General features: G+C 40.1%; 3 protein-coding genes across 7 annotated transcripts; 2 read left to right on the top strand and 1 right to left on the bottom strand.

The window, feature by feature from the left end:
* Positions 1-325: 325 nt before the first annotated feature.
* On the top strand, positions 326-5,171 carry katnbl1 (katanin p80 subunit B-like 1). 5 transcript variants are annotated; one of them, XM_061704444.1, is made up of 10 exons: positions 326-479; positions 1,047-1,112; positions 1,270-1,307; positions 1,451-1,730; positions 1,809-1,924; positions 2,009-2,059; positions 3,180-3,269; positions 3,502-3,603; positions 3,949-4,042; positions 4,601-5,171. In XM_061704444.1, exons 2-10 carry the CDS (start codon positions 1,104-1,106, stop codon positions 4,631-4,633), a joined length of 813 nt encoding a protein of 270 aa, XP_061560428.1. In that variant the 5' UTR covers positions 326-479; positions 1,047-1,103; the 3' UTR covers positions 4,634-5,171. The 5 variants fall into 5 exon arrangements, with proteins under 5 accessions (XP_061560428.1, XP_061560427.1, XP_061560425.1 ...); XM_061704443.1 differs by having other exon boundaries at positions 993-1,112; XM_061704441.1 differs by having other exon boundaries at positions 326-561.
* Positions 5,172-5,359: 188 nt separating this feature from the next.
* On the top strand, positions 5,360-8,740 carry emc7b (ER membrane protein complex subunit 7b). The gene is made up of 5 exons (XM_061704430.1): positions 5,360-5,707; positions 6,423-6,542; positions 6,631-6,769; positions 7,618-7,698; positions 8,169-8,740. Exons 1-5 carry the CDS (start codon positions 5,475-5,477, stop codon positions 8,316-8,318), a joined length of 723 nt encoding a protein of 240 aa, XP_061560414.1. The 5' UTR covers positions 5,360-5,474; the 3' UTR covers positions 8,319-8,740.
* A 1,898-nt stretch (positions 8,741-10,638) lies between these two features.
* chrm5b (cholinergic receptor, muscarinic 5b) lies at positions 10,639-12,244 on the bottom strand. Its single transcript, XM_061705161.1, has one exon. It carries the CDS (start codon positions 12,237-12,239, stop codon positions 10,722-10,724), a length of 1,518 nt encoding a protein of 505 aa, XP_061561145.1. The 5' UTR covers positions 12,240-12,244; the 3' UTR covers positions 10,639-10,721.
* Between the last annotated feature and the right edge of the window lie 37 nt (positions 12,245-12,281).

Below are 12,281 nucleotides of genomic sequence, written 5' to 3'. Positions count from 1 at the left end.
CAACGCCATATATATATATATATATATATATATATATATATATATATATATATATATATATATATATGGCGTTGACAAAACAGTAATCTACATGAAAATCGGTTGAGAAATAAGCAAGTAACGACTTAATTTCAGTGTCCATGCATTGTCTTCTATGGGAACGTCGACCTTTCCAACATGGCCGTTAAATCAACACGTTGGTCGTCCTCGCGTCTTCATTGCGCTGGTGCATCTACGTATTTATATCTATGGGAGTAGCCACATAGATTGGCCTTTCTATAGAGGTCCAGCAGCGGTCGCCAAAAGTCCACATTCGTGTGCCAAAATCAATCCCACAATCCCCACACAACAGCGGTGGATCCATTTGAATGGTGCAAAAACTTCTGAAACGCCAGCGAACGCTCAACAAGAGTTGGTTGGCCTAGTACAGTGTAACCAGTTTTTCACGTGTTGGACTTATACATCTCAAGAGAATACATGTCAGTTGACAAAATGCCTCGGTTGGTATTTAAATGCGGTGTTTGAATCTCGCTAGTGCCTTGGAAGTGAGGTTTGTGATAGGTAAGTTTTAAAGGCTAAGCGGCTAGTTTGCGCATGTTCCCTGGCTAAGCTAAATGCTAACAGCTGCAGTTGACAAGCTGTAGACTTAACTTGGCTAACGCGTCGAAGGACGTTCCGAAAATGGAGTGTTGTAAATGGCACTTTAAATATCTGCCGCCGTGTTGTTGATATTCGTACGGTTGGGGAAAATATGCTATGGTAAGGACGACATTTGTTCCGCTAGTCAAGCTAATGCTTAAACTAGTATCATAGCATCACACCAATTGTGTTTGCGTTAGGCGTGTTGTTGTTGTTGTTTTTTTTTTTTCCCTTTTCAAAATCCGTATAGTCATAACCTAAATTGATTAAACACCACCTGATGTTCGTCCATGATTTTTTTTAATATATATATATATATGACAGGTTTCCCTGTATTGTTTTCTCCTTTATAGTTTACCTAAATTGTGACAAGTGATCTGCTTTTCTATCAACGGCAATTCTCTAAGGTCAAGAAGAAAAAGTCTAATGGCCTCTTGTGATCTCGCCTGCATCTTTCAAAGACCATGAAGCAGGTATGGAGCGTGTCCGCTAGTAGCATAGTAGCATGCCTTATTGTGTGTGGTTGTTTAGAAATTCCTCGTGACAGTGAAATAGTGCATTGTAGTGCAGTGGTATTGTTGTGGTAGAGACGTGGCCGTAGTGGCCTCATCCCCTATCCTTCTGTTTTAGGTGGATATTAGAAATAAGGACGAATTAGATAAGGAAAGGTGAGTCTCTAATCCATGGTTATAGGGATGTGTCACACAGTTAACCCCCTTTAGTCACTGGACCTGTAAAACACCCCTTCACAGTCTTGTATTGGATTATCGGTAAATAAAGTCAACTTTAACATGTTTTCCCCCATTAACAGATTCCCAGTGCATTACGGAGTACACAGTCCAGGAAAGGAAAAGAGGTCCTCACTTTGCAGGAGGAAAAGTTCTCTCTCCCTGGAGGTGGGCTTAAAGCTGCACCTTAAAACATCCGATGTTGGTCGAGCCCGTAACCCCGGCATGGCCAACAAAGAAAACGAGGTGACATGCTTGGATGTGCGGGGCAATCACAACAAAGATAAGTGCAGGCCCACTGTGAATGTAGCAGAGGCCTCGAAGATGGCAGGGCCCAGCTCCAAGTACAGTGACTTTACTGAGGTCAGAATGCCCATTGAAGCTTCAACTTGAAACCTTGGTTTGCTTTACTGACACCTTTTCTATATTGTTTTCCCATAGCTATCAAAGGATCACGAAGCAGTGTCTCACATCCTTTTTGGAAGGAATCTTCGACTTAAAGTGGCCCTAACACTATGGCGAAGAAACGCCATTGAATTAGTGGCTTATCTAATTATGTACAACATTTTCTATTTATGCTGCATATTTTGATATTGTCACTTTTGATGTCAGTTGACATCTTAATGCTCTTTGATCCACAGAATTCAAGACACAGGAGTGCTGCTTGACCTGTTACCCGTCATAACAAACGAGTGAGTCTCATTTGAGTTTCTCAGGAGTTGTAATTATGCTTTGCAATTGAACCACTAAGGTATGGGATGCTGGTCAACCTCATTTAACAGAATGAATGGAAATGGAAAATTTGAGGCTCAAGCAGTCAACCTAATAAAACCTTGACTTTAGAGCACAGGTGTCAAAACTCAAGGCCTGGGGGCCATATCCAGCCCGCCACATCATTCTATGTGGGCCGCGAAACGAATAATTTGTCATCTTCCATGATTCTTGCTAAAATCTCTACCAAAATTTCAAATTATCATATTAATAAATAATAATGTAGAGATATTGCAAGCGTTTTTTATAATAACTGCCCACAACACTCTGTGTTGCATAGGGCAGACTGTGTGTGTGCGTGCGTGTGTGTGTGTGTGTGTGTGTGTGTGTGTGTGTGTGTGCGCGCGTGAGCGCGCGTGTGTCCGCGCGCGTGTGTGCGCGCGCGTGTGAGTGCGCGTGAGTGCGCGCGCTTACACTGCGCGTGTCACTGTTAGTACTTCTATGCTGGTACTAAAACAAAGTTATATTGTGTAATATAAAAGAAAGCTAATTTCATTCAGCAAGACCTTTGTACCTTTGAATTATTTTGTCACCTTATAACCTTTAAAATGTCTAAACCGATCTTTTTCACCCAGTCTCGATCAGCTGAAAATCGATCACGTGATCGATCCCGATTTTCGATCACGTGATCAGATTAGGACATCCCTAGTTCACTGTAAATGGGTTTTGTGAATGTTGATTAAATAGTGACATAAATGTGAAGTGTACTGCATTTGTAATTTTAATGACTGCGTATAATTTTGATTGGCATTTATATTTCCTAATTACAACAACGTACCATATCTATACAAGCAGTACCTTCTAAAAGAAGTACAAGTTACTGCTTTATAATGAATACATTAAATTAATATGGAACACAATTGAATTTAACATCTTGCGTGGCTCTCAACAACCATTACTTTTTGGCTTGGCCCCTTTGAAAAATTAATTGCCCGCTGTTGATCTAAACACCACATTAAAAGGCATTATACTAGTTCTAGTTTTCTATTATTAATCAACTTGCTTACAAATTTTTCCCTTCCTTGTTTTTTGTTTTTCCAGCCTTCAAACTGAATCATCGTGTTTTTCACCTGGATGCTGCGTTGACCTCGTACCCCAAGTCAAAGTGATCCTTGCCAGTAAATATGAAGAGTAAGTGTCGCCCCAAATCTATGAAAGTGTTCTGACTTGTCACTGGCAAGTAGCTATCAATCGGTTAAAGTGACTGTTTCAGCCTAAAAAATACATTTTCACTCACCCAAATTACATTAGCTGACCTATTAAAGCAGCTAAACTCTACTACTGCTACTCTTGTACATTCTTCCCCTAAAATCACAGGTCATCTTTTATTGTTGACATTTATATGTGTTTTGTCCTTTGTTAGACAGATAGTTGTGGCTTTACACTGGGTTCAGGCTGTCATTAGGAAATGGTGGCCAGACCTTTCCAAGAGAGAGAAAAGACTGCAGGACAGTTTGGACAACAGGTGGGAGCTGCATGTAGTTCTGGACATCACAGACACAGAGATTAGTCTTTAGTAGCTCCCAAAGCAGCTTTGTATGCTGCTTTTCAACAGTTGGAAATACTGATGAACATAAAAATTAAATGCTTGAAAGGAAACATTTTTGCAATATGCTCATGTTGCATGGTTCTGAAATAGTACAAACTATTCTCACTTGCTTCATAGTGTAACAACTGGTCATGCTAGATAAGACCAGCATGTGATTACACTGCTTCTGAAGTAGATTAAGGTTTCTTCTCGGGAAAAAGGCCAAAGTCAACACATGCCGTGTTGGTGAATTGAGTTTTTTTTTCTCCCTTCTGACTCCAGGAACATTGCAGTCTTGAATCATCGTCTAAGGGACTTGTGGAAGGATGGAGCCAAGCTATGTCTGGTTTCAGGTTCTACTGGAGACCTGGCAAAGGTGAGAAAAAGTGCAAGATTGTGTATGTGTTGACCAAAATTAGTTAGCATTCATCAGACCAAGTAAAGCTGTTAATCTTGTTTAGATGCTCAATTTCCAGCTTAGTGATTGTGTCCTGCTGTGCTCATAGCTCTCCTAACATTAGCATAACATTATTCAAACTTGTTACAATATTGATCTTGTTCAAAATAAATACGTTATAACAACCCACATCCTGTTGCTTTAGGATGTGCATAGTCTGCCAGTTGCTATTAAGCCTACACCTACTAACCATGTTAATTAGGGTTTCTAGTCTGTCTGTGGGGTTTCGTGTCTTAACCTGGTGGAGACCCTAATAGTGGTACTGAGCCCCTTCCCTCCATCCTTCTTCCCTTCCATCCTGGTAGCCCTTTCTTCCATAAGTTAATTTATGTATGTACATATTTTTGGCCCACACTGTATCGGAATTACTCTACCAGCTGTTTCATTTGTGTTTACATAGTGCATTTAATAACATTCGTAGCATTGTTTTACAATCAGACAAGTGAAGTAATGCTGTCCCCTCTCTCAATGTTGCAGGCCATTGAAGCATATGTCCTTCAGCTACCCTGACTCTTCATGTAGCACGCTGAGGATGTGACCACTACTGCCGGATCACGGCTGTGTTTTTGTATGGATGATGACATCCAACATATGGACAGGATCATGGTTTTGTTACTCAAAACCTCCTAACTGAAAACAAAATTGACACTTCAAAACAACTCGTTATTGCTGGAGACACTTAAGCAGGGCTGGGAGCACAATTCTGCAGAAGAAGCACAGCAAGTGACTGCTTCACATTGAAGTGGACCGTCTGAGGAAAGGGGGACATATCGAGGACCTCCATGAGACCGGATATATGTTGCCCTATGTAGTGCCAGCCAAGCCAGTTGTCTCTCACTACATCCGTTGTCGCCACAGAATGCAAATGCACTTGGATTCATGAATGGGCCCGCTGTTTGGATGTTATAAACCTGAATTCTTTGGAATCGGGAACTTGAATTTTCATCAGTCTTAAGTTATGAGTGTGCATCTCGTGTCCTCCGTTTTGTGTCATTTGAACTTTATGTCAAGACAAGTTATTCTTTTAATCTTTTAAATAAATTTGATAAAGATCTTTTTTTTTTCCTTTTTATTGTGGTTGCAGTCTTCAGGAGTATGGCCCTAAATGACAAACTATAAAACAATAACAAACATTAACATAAAACTATAAATCTAATGCTCTTCAAAAATGAGCGTCATTATTTAATACAGGAAATGTGTGTGTCTATCGTCGGAACAATAAAGCTTTCCTTTTTGAAGTGACGTCAATGTCCGTGCGCACGGTTGATGTGCGGTTTCTTCCGTCGACCAAAGATTTCATGTTGACGCGCTTACCTTTAAAGCCGGCTTTTATTTAATTTTGACCAGTACAATGTCCAACAGGGAAAGAACACCGCTCTTGTGGCTTTTGCTTCAGGCCACGTTCGTCGTGGCTTCGTGTTTTACCGATGTGGAAACGGGGCCTGGCGCAGGTGTATCGACACAGACCACCGCAGATCGGTTTAAAATTGAGGGAAGGGCCATCGTTCCGGGTGTAAAAACACAAGACTGGGTCTCCACAGCACGAGTTCTTGTAGACGGGGAAGACTACGTAGGATTTTTGAGGTAAAACAAAACATAAACATATGGAGGCTAATGAATTAACCAAGCAACGTAGCATTAGCCTGCTAGCTAGTTTCCATCGAGCAAATCTGCTTCTCCACAACCTCATTGATTACTGGTCCTTTGCGGCCTGGTCAGTTGACTGCAAAATAACATTTTAATTAAACTGTCATTATCTAAACACGACTTTATAATATGGAACACCGTTTACGTTGTGGCGAGGTCAGGCCTGGCAGTGTCCGGATAGCTAATGTTATAGCAAAACAACAAGCAGAGAGTCGTTTGAGTTTGGGAGAAGTACATTTATGTCATGTAAAAGAAGATAAACCGTTTTATACACTGATGGAAATGCAGGGAATAGTCTCAACACCTACTTTGGATATCATCTTATTTACCTCTGACATAATAGAAACTGCCCTTCAATTTACACAAATAGACATTGTTTTTTTTAGGGTGTCAAAAATTCTAGTAATGGTATTGTTAAGGTCAGAAGACATGAGTGCATGCCGAAAAATTATTCATGTCATCCTGCAATGACTGGCGGCCAGTTCAGCATGTCCAGGGTGCTTCTTGCCCAAAGTCAGCTTGGATAGGCTCCAGCTCCCCAGTGACCCTAATGAGGATAAGCACTATAGTAAATGGATGGTCAGATAGATAAACAAGGTGATAGGTGTGGTCTATGAAGGGTACTAAAAGTTGTTTTACACTTTTGTTGCAGAACTGATGGCACCTTCGCAGTAAATGATGTCCCATCTGGGTCATACGTTGTCGAAATTGTCACTCCGGGATACAGATTTGAGCCGGTGCGTGTTGATATTACATCCAAGGGGAAAATGAGGTCAGTGCTTCCCGTGAAACCCTCATTTAGATTGAGTACAAATGTGCTGCTTTACTCCTCACTCACGTTACCCTTCGCTATTTTCCAGAGCTCGTCTTGTGAACTACATTAAGACCTCAGAAGTAATCCGCCAACCATATCCTCTCCAAGTAAGGGCGAGTGGCATTCAAAGCTACTTCATGAAGAGGGAAACTTGGGGCTGGACTGATTTCCTCATGAACCCAATGGTAAAATATGAAGTCATAGTTAACAATCAGAATAAATATGTGTTGTTTCACACTCCCACACTGGTTGGGTATATTGTGGTTGACTGCGACCATTTATTGGTTTATTTTTTATTTTATTTAACTGAAACATGAAACTCCTACGTTGAGCTGTGTTGTGCTATTTATTCTTAATAGTAAGAAAAAAGTATACAGAAAGTAGAAAGACTCAAAAGGTTGGGGTGCTGTCCAAAATATTCATTACTATATTCAATATTAATTTCTGTAACGTTTAAGGTTGGATACAATCCCTATTGGCGAGGCTGGTCAAAGTCAGAATTATTAAAATTTCAAAACAATTATAATAGAAATATGCATCCAGGGTCAAACACACCATAAGAAAACCTTGAACTGTAGAGGAAATGTGTACTTTTTACCTTTTTTTTATTTTTATTTTTTGTTGCCATACAATTGTAAAAATAGATATAACATCAAAAGTATTAAACAATCAGTCTTTAATGATGAATTACAATTGTCACAAGTGTAAAAACAAGTACATTCACTTAATTGTTGAGCATTAAAACAATAAAACACTTGATTTTAACTTGGATAACAAGTTCAATATATTTAAGATGGTTTCTTATTGCTCTGAATGTGAGTTCACTTAACCTTAGCTGTACCTTGTATATTATTCTCTTGAAACCTTTGGTTTGTACAGTTTTAGAAGATTTAAAAAAAAAAAAAAATTTGTCCCAAAACTTTCACATTCACGCTGTAATAGGTTGTATGTCCTGAAGGAGGAGTTGTGACGGTAGACTCCCATGTGCTTCTGGCACCAATATTTTACTTCTCTGACTTTGTTGCCCATACAGGTTATGATGATGGTGCTGCCACTACTGATTATTGTTCTACTGCCCAAAGTGGTCAACACCAATGATCCAGAAATGAGAAAGGTAGGAAAATCCTTAAATATGGAAGTGGAAGGATTTCAGTAATAGACCTGCTTCATTGAATTGAATACGTAACAATGAAACTCAGCGAGCACTACTAGGGTTTGATCCAAATAGTCTAGTAGTCAATGAGGCCAGTTTACTACTCCACTTTGACATTTTAATGCTTGAATTCGACTGATTGGTAAAATTGGTAATTGGCAGTGAATTAGTTTAAAAAACAATTGTCGTGTGCTGCATTTATGAAATCAATGAAAAGCTACAGAAAACACAAAATTATACTAAAAAAAAAATCAGTGATGTCAGTAATATAACTCCAATAACTAGAGCTAAAAGACTGCAGTGGACTAAAACTTGATGTATTCTTAAATTAGCAAATTAATTTACAGCCTGATTTAATGAGATTTGACTCTTTTGACTGTCTTACTATTCTAAGTAATGAAGTAAACCTGTTTTCTTACTTGACCTCACAGGAAATGGAGCAATCCATGAATATGCTGAACCCCAACCCCGAGCTCCCAGATGTGTCTGAGCTCATGACCAAGCTGTTCTCCGGCTCCAAGGGTTCCAGCAAGGCGGGTGGCAGCAGCAAGGGCACCAGGCCGGCTGTCAAGAGGAGGTAGTACCCATACCTCATACGCCTGAAAAAGCACGTCAGGTCATGGATGCAGGATTTTTAAGTGTCTTTTTTCCCCTTTCATGGGTCTGTTGTACAGTTCTCTTTATGAACAAATGCAAACTATTTAGAATCTACAAATACATGTCTTTGTTTATAAAGTTCTAACAGAAATACTCTCACAAGAAATTTTTCTTCATTCACTGCCAATATGTGATTCTAATCCATATCAATCTTTTCTGTGCTGATCCTTTGTTGTGCTTTGCTGCTAATTCCACTACCTGAAAGACATCTTTACATATTTTTTTTTTCGTTAATATGACTGTGAATGAAAATGAATTGAATTAATTATAAGACTGATGTTTAGATCTTATTTAAAAGCCTGAATAAATAAATTACGGTATGTTAAACCAATGTTGTAAAGCGTCATCTGCGTTACCTAATTTTGTGTAAAATGAAAGGGCATTCGTTTCACTTGAAACAAAGACTACATTTGCTTCTCAAACAAAATTACTGTATTTTATTTTTTATTTTTTCACGGTTTTCAAAAGAAGGTACAGACACTGGCCAAATAAAATATAATTGACTTTGTAACTTGAAAAACTAAGTGCACCTACACTCACTGGCATCTGTATTTGGTAGAACTGCATATTATAATTAATCTAATAAAAATGTTCTCTAAGAAGTGGGTAATATTCTGGTTACATTGTTTAGCTACACGCAACATGGTACCCTAGTGGTTAGCATGTCTGCCTCAGTTCTGAGGTTCAGGTTACAAATCTCAGTTTAGGCCCTCCTGAGTGGAGTTTGCATGTTCTCCCCAAGCTTGTATAGGTTGTCTTCAGGTTCTCCGGCTTCCTCACACACTCCAAAAACATGCATGTTAGTTCATTGAAGACTAAATTGCCCATAGTTCCGATTGCTTGTTTCTAAGTACCCTTGCGAATAACTGGCAACCAGCGTGTGCCAGTCAGCTAAAATAGGCTCCTGCTCAGCAACAACCTTGATGAGGATGCATGGTATATACTAAAAAGATGCATGTTAAATGAGATATTACAACATACATAAACAACTGGAAAGTCGTGGGGTGCATCGTTGTAGTTAACTGCCATGCGTTTCTATTCTAGTTATACAGAATTTTAGCTCTTGTATTGGAACTCAACAGTTTGTGGAAGTGTGAAACCTCTGCTTCTGAAGTCAAATATATGCTTAGCTTTACTATTAAGACATCGTAAAACAGAACTTGTAAAATTGATGATGTTGGTTAATAACTTCAAAAATATAAATCAGGACAGAGGCAATGTTATAGCTGACAAAATTGTAATTCTGTGACAGAATTTGTATTCCACTCTTCATATTGTTACACAGACTCACTTTCACTGAACTGCACAGACAATTACCACAGATTCAATCACAGTCATTTGACCTCTGAGCAGAACAGAAGGCACAGAGTTTGACATTACATCATCAAATGGCATAAGAGTGCAAATATTATTTTTATATTACAGCATCAGACATCAATCATAGAGAAATACTGCAAGCCAGTCGTTACAGATACTGCACTTGGCAGTTGTCTAGACAAGAGCTAAACACCTGACATTTAATAGTTTTCTCTACTTTAATATGAATGTTGATAACAAGTACAGCAGTTTACAATCTCATACTGTTTGTCATATTTCCACTGTCAAAATAATGCAGAGCAACAGATTAGCCCTTAGAACTAAATGCACTGCAAATACTATGATTAAAAATAAAAGTCATTACCGATTCAAATCTACCAAGTCATTAAACCTAAATGATTCATTCATAGGATAAATCATTTTAAAATGTCAAGCCTACATTATTCATATATACTGTATGTGTCAATTTGTGCGTGTTATGGTAAATGTTTTTGTTTTTTTAAAGGAATTTCACATTTTAAAAACATGCAGCTTTCAGGATTCCATATACAGATAAATGTCAGTGTCAGTTTCCAATGTATGAGATCCCACTCAATGACACTCAACTAACTCAACAGCTAACACTAAATGAAAAAATAAACATTTCCTTCTTACTCTACTATAATAACTGTGTAGAACATCTGACTGAATTTGTCTAAAATCAGTTTTCCGGCCAACGTGTACTTCACAGAAAAAAAAATAAAAAATCACATGCAGCACTTCATGCTGACCACACAATATACTTTAGCAGGGATAGTAACGTGACAAGCATCTAATGTGACATGATATACTAGCGGACATTGGTAGTGTACTGGTTCACATTATTGACCGACTCGTGTAGCTGGTGTGGGATCAATTCCCACTTAATGCCCCATTTACAAACAGCCTGAACGGCGTCCTGACCATGATGCAGTCAGCCCCTGCCACGACCCAGGTAAATGGGTGACATGACACCGCGGTTAACCAACCAATCAGGTCATTTTGTTGTTGACGTTGGCATTCTGTCCACACCAGTACAGCTTGTCCTTGCCTCTTTTCCTCCTCCACTGACACAGCAGCAGCATACGGAAGGTCTTCTGGAAGGTCTTGTTGCACAGGGCGTAGCACATTGGGTTGACGGTGCTGTTTACGTAGCACAGCCAGTAGCCCAGGTGCCACAGGGACGTAGGGATGCACGTGGCGCAGAATGTGGAGATCAGCACCATAATGTTGTACGGAGTCCACGTGAGGATGAATGCCAGGAGAATGGCGCTGAGGGTCTGGGCCGCCTTCTTCTCCTTCACCAACACCATTCGCTTCCTCTTGGTGATCTGGTTCTTCAGACCCGGGTCCATCGGCTTGGAGGCAGTGGAGGATGAAGGTGAGGCGTTTTTCTGCTCGGCTTCGGGGGCTCGAGGAGATGCAGGTCCAGGACTGCCTTTTTTACCCTTTGAGCCAGGTGTGAACTTATACGAAATGCACTTCTTACGGCTTTCTTTTGAGGGGGTTGAAAAATACTGATCTTCTGCATAATCCGTCGCTTGGCCATTATCATTTTGACCGTTATCTCTCAAAGATCCTTGCGGGGTCTCGATCGAAACGTGACGCTCCTCCTCGTCAGATGAGGAGTAACTATTAAATGAAGCGATTTGGTCAGCTTTGACCCACACTTCGTCCGACCTAATGGTAGTTTTTGTAGCGTTACTTTGGTTAGAGGAGGACCAGGAGGCCTGGCTTCTTTCTCTCCTCTCTCTGGTAAAATGGAAACAAGAGGGAATAATGTTTTTCTGCGGTTTAGCTCCCTCCGAGACATGATCGCTTGCGAGTCCTTGCAGCTCTGCCAGATCCTTTGTGCGTCTTTGTGTCTCCTTGTAGATCCTACAGTAGAGAATAGTCATGACAGAGACTGGGATGTAGAAAGCTGCAATGGCTGTTCCAAATGTGATCACCGGCTCTGTTAAAAACTGAATCTGACATTGGTCCTCGGATTCCTTTTCTTCTCCTGCAATGTACTTCCAGCACAGAATGGGCGGTGCCCACAGCACAAACGATACTAACCATGCAAGGCCTATCATGAGGGCGGCCCTCTTTGGAGTCCTCTTAGCTCTGTAAGTCAGCGGCCTTGTGATGGAGAAATATCTGTCAAAGCTGATGACCAGTAAATTCATAACTGAAGCGTTGCTGGCTACATAGTCCACAGCTAGCCAAAGATCACATGCAAGGCTTCCTAAGGACCAGTAACCCATCAGTATATATGTAGTGTATAAGTTCATGGAGAGCACTCCTATAATGAGGTCCGCAAAGGCCAAACTCAGTAGGTAATAGTTGTTTACAGTCTTAAGCTGGCTGTTGACTTTGAAGGATACCATGACCAAAACGTTACCAACTATCGTGATCAAGCTGACAATGGCAGAGACTGTTGCTATGGTGATAACTTCCCAAAGGCTATGGGGAGCAGACTGGATATGCGTTGCGTTGTCAAAAGTGCTGTTTGGAGGATCGACATCCATGATGATGTGCTATTTGCCCAGCGGATAGTTTGAAAGATTATT

This window comes from Phycodurus eques, chromosome 18 (genome assembly GCF_024500275.1).
Source record: "Phycodurus eques isolate BA_2022a chromosome 18, UOR_Pequ_1.1, whole genome shotgun sequence".
In the NCBI taxonomy this organism is placed as follows: Eukaryota; Metazoa; Chordata; class Actinopteri; order Syngnathiformes; family Syngnathidae; genus Phycodurus; species Phycodurus eques.
Note: the sequence above shows the minus strand (reverse complement) of the source record. Positions and strands in the feature narration are given on the sequence as shown.

What these genes read in the sequence shown, in the direction of transcription:
- katnbl1 (XM_061704444.1), top strand. An exon ending in GACGAATTAGATAAGGAAAG is followed by an intron (nt 1,308 to 1,450) that starts GTGAGTCTCTAA and finishes CCCCATTAACAG; the next exon opens with ATTCCCAGTGCATTACGGAG. An exon ending in TTAGTGGCTTATCTAATTAT is followed by an intron (nt 1,925 to 2,008) that starts GTACAACATTTT and finishes TTTGATCCACAG; the next exon opens with AATTCAAGACACAGGAGTGC.
- emc7b (XM_061704430.1), top strand. Translation starts at nt 5,475, where the DNA reads ATGTCCAACAGGGAAAGAACACCGCTCTTGTGGCTTTTGCTTCAGGCC. An exon ending in GACTACGTAGGATTTTTGAG is followed by an intron (nt 5,708 to 6,422) that starts GTAAAACAAAAC and finishes CTTTTGTTGCAG; the next exon opens with AACTGATGGCACCTTCGCAG. An exon ending in ATGATCCAGAAATGAGAAAG is followed by an intron (nt 7,699 to 8,168) that starts GTAGGAAAATCC and finishes TTGACCTCACAG; the next exon opens with GAAATGGAGCAATCCATGAA.
- chrm5b (XM_061705161.1), bottom strand. Translation starts at nt 12,239, where the DNA reads ATGGATGTCGATCCTCCAAACAGCACTTTTGACAACGCAACGCATATC.